General features: G+C 43.5%; 1 protein-coding gene across 2 annotated transcripts in view; it reads left to right on the forward strand.

Annotated features, from left to right (window-relative positions):
* The window catches only part of FKBP5 (FKBP prolyl isomerase 5), a 569315-nt gene that overhangs the window by 343599 nt on the left and 205608 nt on the right, over positions 1-20108 (forward strand). For both annotated transcript variants that reach the window (XM_069633443.1, XM_069633444.1), the window contains one exon: positions 16610-16724. In XM_069633443.1, the coding sequence (XP_069489544.1) occupies positions 16610-16724 (115 nt within the window). The remainder of the gene's footprint in view (positions 1-16609; positions 16725-20108) is intronic.

Raw genomic sequence — 20108 nt, forward strand, 5'->3', positions numbered from 1 at the left:
ACCCGCCACCCAGTGAAGCCCAACACACCCCCTCCACCCTACTTCCTCCCCCCCCAACACCAGTGTCCAGATATGCATGCTGCCCGTGGGTAGACGCTATTGCAAGCCCCCTCTACGGGTATCAGGGGCACCCCTGCCCGTGGAGCGCAGGTTCCTGCCAGATCTGCGTTGGGGGCTGCCCTGGACGGAACTTGCCACGGATGACGTCTCTGCCTGCTCGCGTCCATGCATGTCTCTGAGGGTTTGTGAGAGCTCCGAGAGCACACGGCGCACAGCAGCAAGTTCAGCACAAACGTCTTTGGACGTCGCATGCAGTTCCCCCCTCAGGCTCTCGGTGCTTCTCTCCATTTGTGCTCTCAGGCTCTCGGTGCTTCTCTCCATTTCTCCCCTGAGGCTCTCACTACTTTTCTCTATTTGTGCCCTGAGTGTCTCGGTGGATGTTTCCATGGCTGCCCTGGAACCCCCGCATTCATTTGCATGGTCCTTGAGTAGCGTGGACGCTTCCTGCTGTTGCTCGATCAGCAGGTCGAGGGACTGTTGCCTCTGCTGGGCCATGGACATTTGCGGTGGTGTGACAGGGGGGCTGCTCAACACATGTTGCCTTGGCACAGGACTTGTGGGGGTTGGCCAGTCGTCGTCTTCAGGGTGCCCCTGCGTGGTTTCGTCATGGTGTAGGGGATGGAACATGCAGGGGGATTGGGAAAGGTCATGGATGGTACCTACGTCGCCAGCACTGTTTTCCGTGTCGGAGCATGCTGGCATGACAGCTGTGTCACCTATGGTGCTGCTACCACCAGAGGCAGTGCCATCAGATACGTTCTTTGGGGGGACCTGTGGTGCTGGGGTTGTGGACTTGCTGGCTGCTGGGGTGCCTGTTGCAGTCCCCTCCAGTGTGCTGGCACTTGATTCCTGCTGCTGCCGTGTCTTGATCCTTGCACCTGAGGTGGAGGCTCTTGGGACGTTGGTCCTGGCCCTCTTTGCAGGCGTGCTGGTAGGGGTGTCCTGCAGCTCGTCGTTGGTATCGGACCCTGTGGTGGAGTAAAGAGGGGCGAGCGTTAGTTATGGGTCTGTCGGATTTGGAATGGCAACGTGTCAAATGCATTGGGGTGGTACATGAGGCTGATATGGGACTGGGCCTTGGAGGTGGTCTCATTTTCGTGTGGATTGAGGATGCATTCATTTGGCTGCCTGCAGTTAGGGGGTGCATGCTGCACATGTAGGGGTTGTTTATGGCATCTTGATTAATTTGTTTATTCATTCTGACTTTTAGAGGGCGCTGTCAGGGCAAAGTATGTATTGCACTATGGGGTCACATGGTACTGCACATGTTCGTGGTTTGTGGATTTCGCATTGTTTCTCTTGGCAAACCTACCTGATTCTCCGGATGTCGGCACTCCTTTCTCCATCCCTCCGACTCCCTCTATGCTCTCCATTCCTATGGTGGAGGCGCAGATCTCCTCCCAGGGGGTCAACTTGATGGGCGACTCTGATCCCCCCCCGGTAGCTGTGGCGATGTTCCTGTTCGCAGAAAGTATGCTGCGTACGCGGATCCGCAGGTCGTCCCACCGCTTGCGACATTGCTGTGGCGTGCGGGGTGTTGTCCCCACCGCACTTACGCGCTGTGCCACAAGGGCCCATATGGCCTTCTTGTTGGCAAGGGCCGTCCTGGTCATTTGACTGGAGAAGACGACGGCGCCATTTTCCTGCAGGGTCTCGGTCAGCACGGTCAGTTCCTCTCGGGAGAAGTGGACCTGCCGCTTGCGATCACACGCTTTCTTGGCTACCTTTCCCATATTTATTTTTTGAACTGGGGTTGCTAACGGGTTGGGATGTGTGTCAGGGTCGGATTTTTAATGGTTGTGTTGGGATTCGGATTTTATAGTTGTGCGGCGTGCTGTTTCCCGTTCCGGCCACATGCTTTTACTTCCGTTTCCGTATATTTACGGTGCCCGTAATTTGCGGTGCCCGCTCATTACGGTGCCCGCTCATTACGGTGACCGCTAAGATGGGTGGCGGTATTGCACCTGGTGCAGCGTACGGCGGCGGTAAGGGCCGTTTTGGGGTCATTTCCGCCATCGCAGCCTTTCGGATTCCGCCATGGCGTAATGCTCGTGCCCGATGGGTCGTAATTAGCCGCACTTTGCTCCTTCGTGCAATGGCGGAAACGCTATTTACGCTGTTGCGGTCCGGTCAGTCAATTTCCGCAAGGGTCGTAATGAGGGCCTATCTCTGGTCGCTCCTCCAACCTCCCCCACAAAACTTCTTTCCACCCCCTCCACATGCCTCTTTACTATGTCCTTGATGTTCCCTCCCTCCTTCACGTCTGGGATATCTCCTCCAACCTTCTCCTGGTCCCTACAACATGCTCCTCCTTGATAATACTGCATTTACTTTCTTCTCCACCCGCCACTGTTTTAATATTCTCACTACTCCTGCCTACTCCTCTACTCCACTTCTCTCCACCTCCTTTTCTCTCTCCTTGTCTTCCTTCCTTTGTCTCTCTTCCACCACCTATCTCAATTTTTCCTACTCTGCCTCTCTCCATCTCCAGGAACCTCCACCACTCACTCGCCAACTCCTGACACACTTGACCATGTCCATCTGCATAGTCATCTTATAGTGACCCAGCCCCCCCTCCTTCGACTTTTCTTACCTGAGAGTTGGAACACCCATATGTGCTATTCCTGTCTGTTATTGGATTGGTGAAGCCGTTCTGCTCCAAAGATCCTACTGGTCTGTAATGCGCTTCAGCGGTGGTGTGCATCAATGTGAGGTAAGCCATTTTCAGGATTGGTTGCCATCTTGGAACTCTCGTGCCTAGAAACACTTGTGTACAGGCGCGTTATAAATGACTTACATTATGCGTGTGTTTGTGGGGTGTCGCCAAGCAGAATGCCTTGACACACACTTTCACTGACTGACAGTAACTGTGCTAACTCTACCCTAGATGGCTTTGGCTGCCAACAAAGGGGAAGGATACTTTCCAGCAGTGAACTGGCTAACACTTTGCACTTGACGATGGTGGGAAACTGTGGGATCACTGCTTGTGACAGTCCCCTCGGCCTGGGGCAAAGTGGGGTTGAACAGGTGATCCCTGTGTACCCTCTCCCGTCCCAGCATCACACAGAAGGTGAAGTTACCGTGGCCCCTAGATATCTGTCATAAATACCCCCCTTCCTTGAAGCACCACAAAGGTGGGTGGACAGGGTGTCTTCTTAGGTGGAAGCACCCATCCCTCGTGACCACTGTATCTATAAACCTAAAGCGCAAGTAGGAAAATGTGTCATATATTCTTCCCCACTTCTTTGAAGCACCCCAAAAGAGGATGGGTAAGGTGCCTGCTCATGTCATCATTAGCCTTTACATGGCGCTCCCTGTGTGATATATAAAAAGCAAAGGGTAGTAATATATGAAACCTTACTAGCCTTGTGTGGCAGGTCCCTATATCGAGCAAGCCATGTAAGCAGCCCATGTAATAGCCGGACATTCTAATTCCAGCATCACATACTTTTTTCCACATGAGAAAAGCTTCCAGTCAATATGCAAGATGGGCTGTTCAAACCCATTGTGTTCTTGGGAAAAAAGAGCCCATAGTTCCATGAATCTTTTTGTGAAATTAATGTTTGGTTGAAGTCTGGCATGATGACGAGAGATGGATGACATAGTGAGTGTTTTATTTCTCTGAAGTTCTTCTGCAATGTGTTAGTACATGTTAGTTTGTTAGGTTCAGAAGGTTTGAGTTGATTTGTGAGTGGGCCTGCAATTGTTGAAAAATCAGGAATACATTGTCTTTAGTAGCTGATTAGACTTCCTGCTTGGTGTTAGACATTGAACCTTCTTAATTGCTTCAGCTTTGACTTCTTCTGGCTGCAAGGTCCCTTTAATACATTAAACCTGACATTTTTCACTGGAGGTAATCAAGGTGGCACTTATCTGGGTTGGCTTTAAGCCCTGCTCGTCTTGGGTTATAGGTTACCAAGTACAGATGGTGTATTTGTTCCTCACAGGAATTTCCAAAGATGACATCTTTCAAGGTATGCCCCCCCCCTCCTGCACGTCCCAGGTGAGGTTGAAGAACCCCTATGGAATGTTGCTGGGGCTCAGTGAAGACCAAAAGATATGACTGCAAATCGAAGGAGGCCAGCATGAGTTGAAAATGCTGTCTTCACTTTCAGTATCCTTTTATTTAGTCTAGAGTAAAGGCTGTGTCCAGCCGGATTATTCTGATTATCTTGTTTAAGCAGGAAATAGGGTCAGCAGTGAACCTGGAGAGTTCCTTGACCTCATGCAAGTCTATGCAAAAGTTTCATAGCCGTCAGGTTTAGTGACAGACATCATGTTTGAAGACCAATAGCTCTGCAAGGGCTTGGTGCCACTGCAATCCAATATCTTTTGTCCCTCAGGCATGACTACCTGGCATCACGCTTCTGAAAATTGATAGGTTTAGATCTGGAAAGCCTTAGTATGAGAGGCGTCTACGAGACGCACATATCTGTTTCCCTTTTCAGACCCTTAAACAAACACATGTCAAAAGGAATCAAGATAATTCCGGAGGCTGTTGGCTTGATGGGTCTTCAAATTCTCAGGAATCATTTTCCTCAAACTGATGGTTAAGCCAGAATGCGCATTAACATTGGAGCTGGCCATCACAGTCTTCCTGGGATCTCTCCATGCCTTCAGCCAGTTGATTTGATGCATCTTTGAGGTATTTTTGATGGTCGCCTTGCCACACATGATCATTCGTGGAGCTCACAACTTCCATGATTCGATACGGCCCATATTTCTTTGCCAACAGCATTTTCTCAGACGTGGGGAGAAGTACAAGGACCTGATTTGCCATCTAGAATTTTCTTAAGTCGGTCTGACAGGTTTTTTATAGCATTTTCTGTAGGTGTTTAAAAGCACGTCTTTCACCAAGCCTCTTGTGACTTAGATGAACTAGGACATGTCTGGTCTCCTCTTAGTTTTCCCATCCACTTTTTGGCATATCAAGGGCATAGCAGAGCCTTGCCCGTAAACATTTCAAACAGGGAGAATCCTGTTGAACACTGTGGCATTTTTCTTTCCCCCAACAGGATGCACAACAGTAGGTTGTCCAAGCTCTTGGCATCCTCGTCAACTAACTTCTGCAAGAGATTCTTCAGGGTCTGATTAAATCTGACTAAATCATATGTTTGAGGCCTATGAATGGATGTGCCTAGTATCACTATATGTAATTACATTTATAACGTTTGACACGTAATACATGTGAATATCTTTCACAAAGCCCACCTGAGCTGTAATGGGATTGGAGAAGCAGTTCTGCCGGAATGCTTTTGCCCGTTTGTAATGCACATCTGCTGTGGTGTGCCGCAAGGTGGGCCAGACCATTTTCAGGATCGGTCTCCATCTTGGATGTTGTGTTTGTGTGTGTATGTGTTTATGTGAGTGTGATGCCGCCAAGCTCACACAAAACATCACTAACGGACTGCACCCATGCCAGATCTGCCCCAGTAGCCTTTGGCATGCCACGCCAGTGCTCAACAGTATCCGTGAGACTCTCAAGCACCTACTTCACTTGGGCTGCCAAAAAGGGGAATGATCATTTACCAAGCCACCAGTGTACTGGCTCAGACTCTGCACATGTGGATTCCTTAAAGGTTGCTCAGAACAGGTCCTGCCTTAAAAATGGGGTGGTGCCTTCTTGTACCAGCATGACATGGCAGTTGGTTCCCCTTGTGACCCCCAAATCTACATCTCTTGGGCTGGAGTCTTTGTAGCAAGAGTTTGTTTTTGATACTTTCCTGGCTTGGAGCATTGGCCATCTAGGCTTGCAGATTTAAATCTTTCTTTACATCAGGGTTAAATAAGTCTCCCATATATTAATGCATCTCTTCTGGCATGGAATCCTTCTGAAATAGCACTCTTTCTAGGAGGGCATTGGTGCCCTCTTTCAGTCACTTCGTACTTGAGCCAATAATATATTTAGAGTTCTGCTGAGATGGAAGACTGGGGGAATGCATATAAATTGCATCACCTCGGTTCATTGTTTTCCTGTACCAAGATCTGGTGCCAGTGTCTACTGTTGCTTTTGACTGTTTTCACTGTTTAAGAGACACAAGGTTCCTGACAGTACTATAGGATGAATGTACGACCCCATTTAGCTGTTATTTCGATCACACAAAGAGGTGAATCACCTTTTCCCTCGGCATGTGCCACATCCGGTGCCCTTTTAAGAAGATTCAATGGGTAGAGGCACAGTGCCCCTGCAGGAGTACCTTTATAGGAGCTTTTTATTAAAAATAACCTTCATTTGGGCTCTGCATTTCCACTGAGAAGACTTTTAAAAGCACTCGGGTCCCTTGCTAGCTCCAAATGCCACACTTTTACATTGAAGAGAGAATCTACAGCTGTCGGGGGCTAACCTTGGGATCCAAGAGGCTTTCATCACTTTGAGGATGGCCTATTAGCATTCATGGCGGTAATCCAAATGTTTAAAGTCCCTCTGCTGAGATTTCTTTCTCTATATGCAGGATTCCTTCTCATTGGTCAGGGTGTCTGACATTGAGAATATTTGTTATCAATGGGTCTTTATTAAATATAAAAATACCAAATATGTCCTTCGAGGATGGGTTTGGAAAATGTTATAATATAGAGAATATTTGCTTTTAAAAATGTGCACCTGTACCTTCTGGCTTCATTGTTTAATCAATCAAGCCACTGATTTGGTATAAAATCACAAATGTGCTAATTTCAAATGAATACCTAGACTTACTTTTAAAGAGAAAATCAAAGTAAATGGATTACTGTAGCCTGAAGATGTTCCTTCCAAAGCCAGGATGCAGTGTAGTCATGTGCGAGTCAATACATTATTGCACTTTAGGGAAGGATCACTGAAGTGCAGATAATGGGCCACACTGTGAATTGGGTAGTACAATTTCTGCAATAAGACCAACTTGGAACAGGATGTCGACTCGGTCACTCGTTGCTTTCTGGCTGAGTCCTGCTGCTGCCTCCTAAAGGTCCGGACTCCTGGGCTCTTACTTTGCTGATCCTAGTTGATCTGTATGCATGAACAGAGCGTTTATTTGCCGAATCTGCCTTTTCCCTCTGGACCTTTTCAATCAAAACTACCCATCGGGGAATTGGGTTTTTTATTACCACACCCTGGGGTGGTTGTGGCTGCAATTGAACCTCCTAGATGGTAAATGGGGACTGGGAAGACAATTATAGTAATTTGTGTACTAGGTTTGATTGGAATTGCTCTATTTTATGGAGGTAAAGTTATGTGACTTCTTTCAGCCAAGTGCTGGACGATTGCCGACCATTTTACCTCCAAGGTCAGAATTTGGTGGTATGGTAAATGTGACAGTAATTATATTACCTCCACTTTTTTACAACACCCCAAAACTTGTAATGATGCCCTATGTCTTTTAAGATTTATTGGCTTAAAATATTCTGATTTTGAATAGATTATTCTTAGTTCACACACGTCTTTCCGTAGTTAATAAAACTTTTTTTCTCTGTGGTTGTTTCTCTCTTTTCGTATTGCCTCAGCCATGCCTGCACTTTTTGGCAAGTGTGATGGCAGAAAATCTAGGCACGCATTCATGCATCTCTTTGTGTCTAGAGGCGTGCTCGGTGTTCAGGGTGGTTGTCTTGCTATCGGAATTTCTCGCATAACGCTGAGGATGCCATCTTGCCATCCAGCTGGCCTCTTGACTTTAAGGGTGGATGCTCTCTTGATATTAAGGATGCTTCCTTGTGGCTATGGGAGGTCTTGGGACTTTAAAGATGCTCTGTCGATGTTAAGGATGCTCTCTCGAAGTTAGATACCCACTTGAGATTAAGGATCGACACTCGACGATAAGAATAATGATATTAAGGATGCTACCTTGTGGCTATGGAAGGTCTTGGGACTTTAAAGATGCTCTGCTGATGTTAAGGATGCTCTCTCGAAGTTAGATGCCCACTTGAGATTAAGGATCGACACTTGATGATAAGAATAATGATATTAAGGATGCTACCTTGTGGCTATGGAAGGTCTTGGGACTTTAAAGATGCTCTGCCGATGTTAAGGATGCTCTCTCGAAGTTAGATACCCACTTGACATTAAGGATCGACACTCGACGATAAGAATAATGATATTAAGGATGCTACTTTGTGGCTATGCAAGGTCTTGGGACTTTAAAAATGCTCTGCTGATGTTAAGGATGCTCTCTCGAAGTTAGATACCCACTTGAGATTAAAGATCGACACTCAACGATAAGAATAATGATATTAAGGATGCTACCTTGTGGCTATGGAAGGTCTTGGGACTTTAAAGATGCTCTGCCGATGTTAAGGATGCTCTCTCGAAGTTAGATACCCACTTGAGATTAAGGATCAACACTTGACGATAAGAATAATGATATTAAGGATGCTACCTTGTGGCTATGGAAGATCTTGGGACTTTAAAGATGCTCTGCCGATGTTAAGGATGTTCTCTCAAAGTTAGATGCCCACTTGACATTAAGGATAGACACTCAATGTTAAGAATAATCATTTGATGTTAAGAATGCCCTCTCGGGATTAAGGAAGGTGTTCCCAATGTTAGAGGCTCTCTCAGCATTAAGGTTGCTCTCTCGACTTTAAGGATGCTTTCTAGACTTCAAGGATGTGCTCTCGCATTAAGGATATGCTCTCAGCTTTGAAAATGCCCTCTTGAAGTTGACCTTTTTTCTCTTGGTGTTTTTCTTCATTATTTTACCTTCATTTTAAACCATGAACACAAAATATTTCTGTACATGAGCACGATTCTATGATAAACTTAAATTAGAAAAGTTTAACTTTAAAAGTAACAGTAACCCAGATAGTCAATTACTTATAAGAAATACCCCTCTTTTGTTTAACATTGCAAGGAGTAAAAAAGCACATGAATGGCACTGTTTTTTACTAACTGTAAAACTGCAGGATAAGACAAAAAAAGAGGAGAAATTCGGGCAATGTATAGAGAAAACCAATATAGGGCACAGACCGTCAAGCTCTCAGGAAGCTCCATAGTGCCATGCAGTGAGAGGTAAGCCTCAAATAATGTTTTCAGATGGAGGGAACCCGAAATTCACTTGCTTTCAGCTTGCTATTTGCTTCAGAGTAGCTGTTTTTCTGTTTGTGGGTTGATTTAGACAACAACCTTTGTCATATGCTTCCATTTTTGTCAGAAAGTTAGTCTCTTTTCTCACAAACAACATGTTGTATTTATTAATTTATTTCATATACATATAGCCAAGTGGGCTTTGTATATACATTACAGACAACATATATGTAAACACGAATTATACACTTGTTACATTTGTTGATAATCGGATCAGGTTATTCTCAGTACTATAAGTGTTCAGCTTCTGCTTGAGCCAACATTTGCGCGACCTAGAATGCCACTATTTGTCAGTCTATACCGTTCAAACCACTTTTTATGAACACTCAATATCTTTCCTAGGGTCCCTGTATTTTCACAACTATCTAAATTGGTAAAGGCCTGGAGATAGCTAACCATAATGGTTTCATTCTCCAGGTATAGTAGTCTATCATAACACATGACCACTCTATATGTAAAATTTGAGAAGCTACACTTCATGTCCAATTCTAATTTTATGTATTCAATAGGAAGTGGATGTGGCATTCTAAACAATTTCTGTAGTAGTTTTGCATCAAATTTACGTATTTCGTCACACAGCATTTCGTCACACAACTTGTGACCCCACACCTCAATTCCATACATCATGACTGATACAATCTTAGTATTATCTAAGAGTATAACCGTCTCGAGTGAGTAGCCTCCATTTCTGCCAATAAATGCACTGATGGTATTTGCTATCCTTGTGAATTTGTTTTTTGATTCCTCACAATGGGCATGCCATTTAAGCTGGTCATCAACAACCACGCCTAGATATTTATAATGCCTTATCCGTTCCATGGCTTCATAATCAATCTTCCATACAAATGTGTTACTTTTTTTCTTATTGCCATTGAAAACCATGATCTTAGCTTTAGAGCTCTTTATAGGTAGGCCATTGTTTTTAGCATATGTACCCAATGTTCTAGCATGTTCTGCAGACCCTTGGGGTGTGGTCTAACAGAAGTAAATCATCTGCATAACCTAGGCAGCCAATTCTTGCTGTCCCTACTTTAACAGTATAATGGGCTGTATTATCAAGAACAATACCAAAATCAGCTAAGCACTGGTTAAAGAGGGTGGCTGCCACTATACATCCCTGTTTCACCCCTCTAGTACTGATTTTCTCAGACAGGGCACCTTGGTCATTGAGTCGTACTTTTATACTTGTGTCTTTGTATAATCATCTTTACTAGGCCTTGGGGGAGCTTCCATTCCACTAGTTTCCTCCACAGTCTATTCCGCTTAACTGTATCGAAAATGGCGCTAAAATCGATGTATGCGCCACAAACAGCGGTATTACGCCTAGTCCATGCAAACTCGACTGCAGAGGCGAGAATCAGCAGGTTAGGAGTCGTGTTAGAGTTGGCTGTGAAACCAGATTGGTTTGGGGGGAGGATATTGTTATCCTTAATCCACTGGTGCAGTTCTGTCAAAAGCACTGTCGCAAATATCTTCCCCGGGATGTCCAACATTGCCAACATTCGATAGTTCGAGGGATCTCACCATGAGCCCTTCTTATGCACCAGAAGAATGTGGCTTTCCCTCCAGGATTTAGGCAGGGTACCACATTCACCAATATGCACATATAGGAGACTCAGCACTCGGGCCCACAAGTCTGGTGAAATATTTAATAGACTATTACAGGTACTGTCTGGGCCAGCTGCACGTGAGTTATGATGCCTCTCTATTATTTTAGCTAGTTCACTTACTGAGGCTTTACATACCCATTTCTCTTTTGGCAAGGCTAGCTCCTCATCTATCGGTGTAAGTTCACCCAGAGTTGCCTCAATATGGGTGCACCAATCTTTCTCCAGGACACTATCGATTGGCCAATCTCTCAACTGTTCCTCTTAATACTGTCCATATACCATTAGGGTTTCCAGTATTAGCATATTTTGCTAATTGTTGCCATACTTCCATCTCGTAATGCCTTCAAAGAAGTCTCAGCCATCTATGATACTCAGCTTTGACCAGTCTTACCTCTGCAGTGGTTTCCCCAGGAGTATGCCATTCACTCGACTAAGACGTTCCACAATAGTTATGCACAGTTGTTATTTTGTGGCTGCAATGCATGCGTCATAGTGTTGTCCCTTTTTTATGTTCTTTGTTCAATATTTCGTGTGTGCTCTTATAATTTGTTCTCTGTTGTATAGCCTCCTTCATACCCGTCGTGACCTTCAGAAAATCTGCCAGCATGTTTGGGCCACTATTCCCACGATTCCATCATGTTGCAAAAAAACAGGTAGCATATTGGCTATAACCTCCTGTGCCTTATTTACATTTTTTGCATTCCACTGGATACGGTTCTGGCCATTGTTAACATAGATGTCTCCATTTAGCGCACAAGAGTAGATACACCATTTGGCGGTGTGTATTTTAATGAAGTATATAGTGGCATATGGACGCTTTCATCTCTAGTTGCGACTGCCATATCTTCTACCAACGCTAGTGCTGTCATGTTTGCAAACACATAGTCAATTTAGATGCACTACTCCTGCTCACCCATGTACATGCATTATGGGCATCGTCCCGGACAAAGTCAATTTAATTTAGTAAATCTGTGAGCATATAGCAGGTTAGCCCAGGCTTTCCCTTGTCTGTTTGGCTTTTTAGGTTTAATTGGTGCGGATTCACCTATGTTAGCACAATCTATATTATTTGATTCTATATTTGTATTGAAGTCACCGACTATCCAAACTGGTTTATGACGGTTAATCATATTTAAACTCTTCATCACAGTCGTAATATTATGTTTAGTTGCTATAGCATTGCGTGGATCATATATGTTCACGAGGAACATCTCAGTATGGTTGCTAGCCATTTTTACTGCCTGTACCATTGTGGATGACCCTGTGACTTCGCTTAGAATCAAGGGGTTATGGGTCATAACTAATATCCCCCCTTAGGCCGACCGATAGGCCCCTTAGTTGCTAGGATTTGTAAGGTATTCCTATCGTCAATATGACATGTCTCGGTCATCCGAGTTTCTTGTAGAGCTATAATACTGAAGAGATCGATAGATTTTTAAAAGACCGTCCTCAACCTTAAAATGTGAAAACCCTCTAGTATTCCAAGATCATATGATGGTACTGTCATCGAGAGATCGATGAGAACGGAGTTTTGAAGACAGTGGGCAGCCATTGGCAATAGCCCTCCCTTATGTTACCTCTGTCGTCTCTGGCACCTTCTACACTCGGTTTTCTATTAATAGTCTGATAGCTTACTCTTGGGTCAATTTCTGAACTCACATTATTGTTCGTTACTCCATCTCTGGATTCTTCACTGTTACTTTTGGGGCCACGCCTTGATACTGCAATTTCTTGTCCCTGTGGGCGCAGTCTACTCGTTGAGAGCTCCAAATAAGTATCATATTTACTATTACTATACACCTTATTTCTGTCTTTTAGTGCAGACATTTTTACAGGTTTACAGGTAAACCCAACATGATACATCTCTTGTTCAGGATTGCATCAGTATGAAACCAAACATTAGATATGGGAATGTTCAGATGCTCCAGTTGGTCAACGATCTTAATGTCATTAGAAGTAACCACCTGTCAAGCCACTACAGTATGAAGAATGCATAAGATGGCCTCTCTGTTAAGGGAAGGTAATTGTTCATCATAAGACACTGGTGTGATTTGAAGAGCACTAAATGCCTCCCTTATGTCATCATGATCATTTCAAATTTTGGTTATTTTGGAATTTGAGGGCTTGTTAGTCCAGCACTCTGGGAGTTTCAGTTGGCCAATTGGGCATGTTTTGGTGAAGGGTACTTATTGCTATTTTCCCCTTTATCTCTTTGTTGCCTTGTGTCCTGGTCTTCTTATTATTTATTTTAGTTACTTGCTCATCTTAAAATGCAAAAAGGCATTCTATGTCTTCAAGTGCGTCTTCATTAAATTTACTGCGCGTATTGTTCTGGTTTTTCAGCTGCTTCACTCGTTGTTTTTTCCCTTCCTTGACCGTTGATTTACTGTTAGCATACTCATTCTCAATTATTTCATTATTTACATGTGCATCGGATTGGTCTACCATTTCACAGTCAGCCTCAGCAACACATCCTGTAGTTGCTTTCTTACTCTTTTTGGATCAGTTACCATTCATGATGGCTTGAGATTTTACTTTTTCTTCCGCTTACCACATATTTCTGTATTCGCTACAGAACGGTCAGTTTCCGTTGAATTAACCTGTGAAGTTTGTTTGGTTACAGATTGGAGACTTGGTGTGATAGGGATGGGTATAATATCAGTGTTTGTGTTTTGGTCTCCGACTGTCTTCCTATAGCAGTTGATGGACTTGTGTAATAATAAGGATTGCACATCTAACTTCTTTTCCAACTCATCACATTGTTCTACAACTGTAACTAACACATATTCAACTATACTAAACATCGAGCTGGATGTAATACTGGTGTTGCTAATGTTGCTGCTATCGACATTGCCATTATCGGTGACCGCATTATCCTGTGAGGTGTTTATTATGCTATTTACCTCCTTCTGAGCCTCCACATCCCCACTGTACTCCTTTTGAGGTTGTGTTTTATCTTGCGTCACACTGTTTTGCAGGGTTTGGGGTTGTGAGTCAGCCCAATCCGTCTTGTCACCCAGGTCAGCTGTAAATGGTACTGTAAGGTCGGAAGTGACATGACAGGGGGTGGATGCGGGATAGGCTAGCATTCAACTGGTTTATTTGTTATTATCACTATTGGTTCCACGCCTCTAGGTGATGTATTAATCGGAGGGGGATCATGTCTATCCATAGTCACCGGCCGCAGTCATGGCGTCACTCATTTCCTCAAACTCAGTAGATGTGTTGGTCTAAGTGCTAACGGTTATGCTCCTGTCTCTACCTTTGGTAATATTACTTTCATAGGTTAGAAGGGATCCAACTCCATCTCCATTGTCAACAGCATTTATACTAATTACATTTGCTACTGGCCTGATGACATGTTCGATTATCTTGGTGCCCAGACAGCACAGTGATCTACTTAAATCAGCCTCAATTTATTTGGCTGCAATTTCCTCCTCGATGGCAGTGAGTGTGTTTATTTTCGGGAAAAGGATTGTCATGGTTCTAGTTTTCATTGTGGGCGACAGTTTGTCTATTGTTTTAGGGGGACAGGTTTTACGCTGCTGCATGATCTTTGCTTCCTGTGTTTGTATGGGAAGGGTGACAATATCAGATGTTAACTTTCCATTTGGCGGATCAAGAGACGGATGGACACCGTCATCAACAGCGTTAACAGCCACAAGTATGCTGCTGCTGATAGCCATTGTACAGGCGATCCTATTTCTATTAACGCCTCAAGGTACAGGAGGACAAGTATGTGATTTAGAGCAGAACTCTACAGGTTATGTGTGGGTATATAACGTCTAATCGCTGCATGCACTGTTAGGAGAGCGCATGTGGCACAAATGTCTGAGAGAAAACAACAAAAACTAATCACATCCACCCCTATCTGAGTTCACATACAGCTCAACGGATGTTACAATGAGTTAGTGCGGATGACTAGCATTTACTCACAATTGCGGCAACCGCTCAGTCAGGTTTAAGTCGCCCAGAGACCCTGAGCCCGGCAGCCCAGCAAATAGCTAACAGCACTTAAGAAAGCACTTCCAAAATGCGTGTGTTTTAATCTGTTACCTTGGACTTTCCCTGTGCCTGCCCAATTGGACAGGTGCCTAACATGCAGTGCTAAGATGGCAAAAAAGGATGAGCATGATATATGAATGTACCGTTTTATAGAAGACCTTGCATTGAGGAGTGCCACGTCTGCCAGGCCATGCCCTGCAGAAGACCGAGAGAGAGGCCAAAAGTTTTCAGGCAAGATTGGGCATACTGGGAAGTATCAAATTGGAACATTCTAGATCTTCAGATCTTTGTGGCCAAGAGGTGAGTCAAATCCCCTTGCTGACCAAGCTAGAGCACACCCTGATGCCTTCCAAGGTGCATCATGCGAAACTGAGCTAGCCCTCCATCAGGAGCTGTTCCATTTTTCCAACGTTGGCAGGTCGCCGCCGACTTGCTTTTAATCTTCGAGGTTCCCTGCATTGTAATTTATTTCAAAGTCAAGCCACCGAGTATTGTGAGACAACCACCACACAACATTTTTTGAGACACTCAACATTGCAAGAGTCTTTGAGAAGTCCAAACCAAGTTATTGAATGACATCCTAGCTGTCTTAATTGCATTCAACATCGTGGTCTGTGTCAGAAAGAAATCCTCTGCGATCACCTACTCTATAAAAGGGTTTTGCTAACCTTTGCAGATCTGGTACCGATTGCCACATCACCTGTTCAAGTACACATGGTAGACACCACAATCGCCTCCACCATCTCAAGCTCCTTCTTATCTCTGGCTCTCTATAACTCTGTCTCACACTCTTTGTCCCTCTCTGTCTCTTCTTGTAACCCTCTCTCTCCTCTCTCCCTCTTTGGCTCATTATCTCTCTTTCTTGTCTATCTATGACTCTCTCTGTTTCTTTATCTCCATGTATCTCTCTCTGCCTATATTTTCTTATCTGTCTGACTCCCTCTCTCTGGTTTACCTCGGTCTGTGCCCCTTCTGTCTCTCTTTGTATCTCTATTTTCATGTCTTTCTCTCTCAGTTCGTTTTCTCTGTTTCTCTCTGTCTCTTCCCCTCCCTTTCTCGTGTGTAGCATTTGTGGGCATGAATGGCAGTTTAGTACTGGGGTAGCTGGCTGGAGCCGTGGGGAGCCTCTCTTTCATGGCTGCATTGGATCAGTAGCTACAGAGCAACGTAAACATCCTGTATGCAAGTGTACTCATTCCCAGTGTTTGTACAGACAAGTCACTTGCCATCTCAAAATTTTCCACATGTGCATAGTACATAGTTTCTTACTCACCAAGAGTCAGTTATCACTTGCCAGAGCAGCTAGTGGAGAGTGGATAGGTTGCAACTATCAGCCAAAAACAAGTCTGAATTATTTTGGCTGAGTACCTACTCAAAGCCAACATCTACACACACGTATCACCGTTTAGCTATTAGTCAAAGTACCCAATTGTTTCATAATCAATAAGTTTCAGTTAAACAGTTATGTCTGTGAGTCCTGTAGGTGGTTGGTGGTTCAGGTGAGTACCAGCTAAGTGTTGATCAAGGGACAGAGTGAAAGGCCTGTCAGAAAATGTATTTGTACCTATTTTCTGTTTGTCATGGTTGAGCAATAAATGTGATGTGCTAGGGCAGCGAAATCCAGTTTATTTGCCAACTTTATATGTTCTTAAGAACTATTGTTCATAAATTGTTTCTTTGCGTCCCATGCCCTTCACTCACGTTCTCATTAATACATAGTGTCATCACAGTTTCCCTTTGCCTGTCTCCCTTCTGTCACCACTCATAACGCTGGCTGGAAAACATTTCCTTGTCTTGTTCCTCTTTAATAAGCTTTACCGCCTCCACTTCTCTCTGCCCCCTCCAGCTCTGTTTGCTAAATAAAATGTTTCATTCTTTCTAGATTGAGCTTCTGGATTTCCGAGGGGAGGACCTGTTTGAAGATGGTGGTATCATCAGGAGAATCAAACAAAAGGGGGAGGGGTACTCTAACCCCAACGAGGGGGCAACCGTTGACAGTGAGTGTTGCGAAGCAGTATAAAAAGGGACTGTTACTGGATATAGTGAACTAAGAGTGGTATTAGAAATAATGAATGCTGCCAGGGCAGTGTGTGTTGTGGCAAGCGTAGAGATGGAGGGTTGGAGCAATGGTGGGCAGTGAGTGTTTGACAGACTGTGCACAGAGAATGTTGTGGCCAAGTGGGACATGAAGCGTTCAAGCCACAGTTTACCCTTCGTCAAGGGTGTTCAGTGTACAGTGAGCGCTATGGTGATGGTAAATAAGGAGAGAAGGGTTGATGGCAAGTATTGGACGATGTTTGTGTTATGACAAACGGTAGCCATTGAATATTTGAAAGATGATGCTGGTAAGTGTGGAAATAATTGTAATGGCAAGTGAAAGGATGATGGAGAGTGGTGTTTGCATGATTAATAAACGTATGTCCTGATATGATTGGATGGCAGGTGATGTAACTATGGCGTGCAGAGTGTGTTGCGATGTAATAGTTGTAGAGTATTGAGACTATGGAAAATGGCGAAGGTTGGAAAAATATTGGTTCTGGAGAATTGGGGAGATAGTAGAGGGCAAAAAGAGGGATAGTGAAAAAAGATTTATAACACATATGCCAAGTGGTGTCTCAGCACTATAGAGCGAAATCCTGATAAATGGGGGCAGAGCAAGTGGAGAACACACACACCTTAAGAATAAGCTGAAAAGCCAGAATGATCCTTCAGTCCCCAAATGCATGGGCATGGAAGGGAGTCGTTTCCAAGCAGTGAGACACAGAAAGGAAAAGTGCAACAACATTTATGCTAAAAGTGAAAAGCACACGATGGAGCTGCCTGGAGCATGGCTCATGCAGCAGGTAAACCTGGCAGAGCTCCACCATTAAAGAAATTGGCCCAGGTATGTCACAATGCTCTAAGAGAAGGAATGCTGCCAGCAAGGCAGTCCGTGTAACGGCTGAGGGTGCCATGGTGCATTTCCCTGCCACCAAGCAGTCCTTCAATAGGTAGCAGCTGGAGCTGATCAAGCCATCAAACACATACACACACAATTGGTTTGGTTCGAAGGCTCCTAAACAATGTTTTATTGACTCTTCCTATCATGTAGTTAGATTGAGGATAAATATTCATTAGTATCAACTATATATGTTAGATTTTAAAGATGTAAGTATATTTTTCTGAGGGATTTCTCCTATAAGCAAGACAGGTAAACATTAAGGTTACCATTATTTACGAAATCACACACAGACACACATGTGCGTGTATGATCTATAGCTATTTGTACGATTTCATATGGCGTTCAAAGCAAAAACTAATTTCCACCTCAAATATCAATTTCTTTTGTACACAGACACAATTGATATGTTTAGAGAAAGTTATGAATACAAAAGTAAAGTGTTTAGTAATCAAACTAAAGTTTGTCAAGGATTCAGTAGCACCCAAATCATTCTGATTTTAAAAAAAAGGATTAAAGAATTAAGGGCGGTGTGATGAGATTAAGTTACCGCTTTAAGTTTCTTTAACATTGTTTCTTCATGAGGTTGGAAAAACACAATACACCACTAAACCATATGTATTGTTTTATTAAGATATGGGGCAGATTTTCTTGTTCAATTATCTCAGCATATTTTTGCTCTGTCTAAATAATGTACTCTGCTGAATAATTCTTGATACTTGTCAATTAGTCAGCAAAATAGTTCAATATATCCTTAATGGTGATAAATCCCAATTAGTGCCCACATAGATATTGATTATTCTTTGATAGTGTCCTTTGTTAATTGATTCTTACTGTTAATACATTGGTTTCTTCTTGGATTATATCCTCAATATGTTAAGTATTCCTAAATGATAGACGTTCCTGTTACTTAATTTTTGCTCTTCTTCAATAGTGCCATCCTCAATTAGTTATAGCTCAACTTCAATAGTACCATCATTGACACAAGTTTCACCACTGCATTGTGGCTCATCAAGAGGAAAAGTTATGTTCTGTTAATTGATGATCCTAGTTTCTTTACAGATGTTGGTCCCACTATATATTTGTAGATCAGTGATGTTGATTAAAGGTTGATGCGGCTAACAGAATGTCTTTCTATTATGCTGGCATCTCATTTTGCCCAAAATGCATGTGCATTGACAATGCCTAGAACAGCGCAGAACCTACAGTCTCTCCATAAAGTCCATGGACATGTAGTACAACCTGCAAACCTGTTGGATAGAGGGCCAGTTTGCTGTTAATAAGAGTCTTGAATGTGCTACCCTGCAGATCTGGGGGAGGTGCAGTGTACATGGGTAGTCGACCCTAAGAGGGATGAATATCTAACACTGAAGCTCTACTATCAGGAATAGGATGCAAAGCCCCTGCAGAATGAATGAGAACGGCCTAAACTGTACGGTGCAATCTGTGTGCCCTCTAGGCCCAGAGACAGTGATCAAACCTTTTATAAATATGTTAGGCCCTTGGCAGTCTGGTCCCGGGGGAGGTGGCGTGGGAATCACAGTAAAAGGGTTAAGACTAGAGGCACTGCAACAAACCAGAGACAAGGATTAGTGATCTGGGCTACCTGACAACCTGTTCAGACATTTTATAAATAACATCTTTGGACTCTATCCTAAGGTTTAATGTCATCATCATTTGTGGACGTAATCACACACTTTATGCAGCACCTATGATCTGGAGTATAGCCAATGCATGTTTATGTCTCTGGCTGTTTGACCAATGCAGATCAAGTTGTGTGTGCATATAATCACATAAATATGACCGCATGTGTGCAGTTTTGTTGTTGGGGGGGGCTGTATTTCTTACCTTACAAAACCAGACATTTCACAGTGCCTATCAGTGTGCAAGCTTTGCACAATCTACAGTGAAATCTGTGGCAAAACATAGCTATGATGTTGCAATAACTCTGCTTGCCATTCTTTATACGTTCTACCAAGAGATTCCAATTCTGTTTCAATATGAAAAAGGTTTTGGGAAATTTTAGTTCACCCATTTTTGCAATATGACACTTTTTCTTGGTAACTGTTGCTACTTTTTGGAGAGTGAACCGAATGTGGTTGGAAATGTCAGACTATCTGCTGTGTCCGTTTTGCTCTTAAAGATGAAAAGGTGTTCGTTAGGATTCAATCTTCTCAATTTTTGTTGTTTCTCTGATGATTATTTTAGAAAACTCTGTTTTGGAGGTCAATTTTCAAGCAGATGCATTGGCTTTTGTTTGGCTGCTAGTTCTCCTAGTCCTTATAAAGGAATCAAATTGTAAATTATCTATATTTGCAATGGAGGGATTGCTTTCGTAGTGCAACAAAGTGTTGCGATCGGTGGGTAAGGAATGATTTTCTTAAACAATTGTTAGACTTAGAAAGCTGATGTTACAGTTATTAGAATGTGCTGTGAAGTGTAA

This window comes from Ambystoma mexicanum, chromosome 13 (assembly GCF_040938575.1).
Source record: "Ambystoma mexicanum isolate Mex_15411 chromosome 13, UKY_AmexF1_1, whole genome shotgun sequence".
Classification (NCBI taxonomy): Eukaryota; Metazoa; Chordata; class Amphibia; order Caudata; family Ambystomatidae; genus Ambystoma; species Ambystoma mexicanum.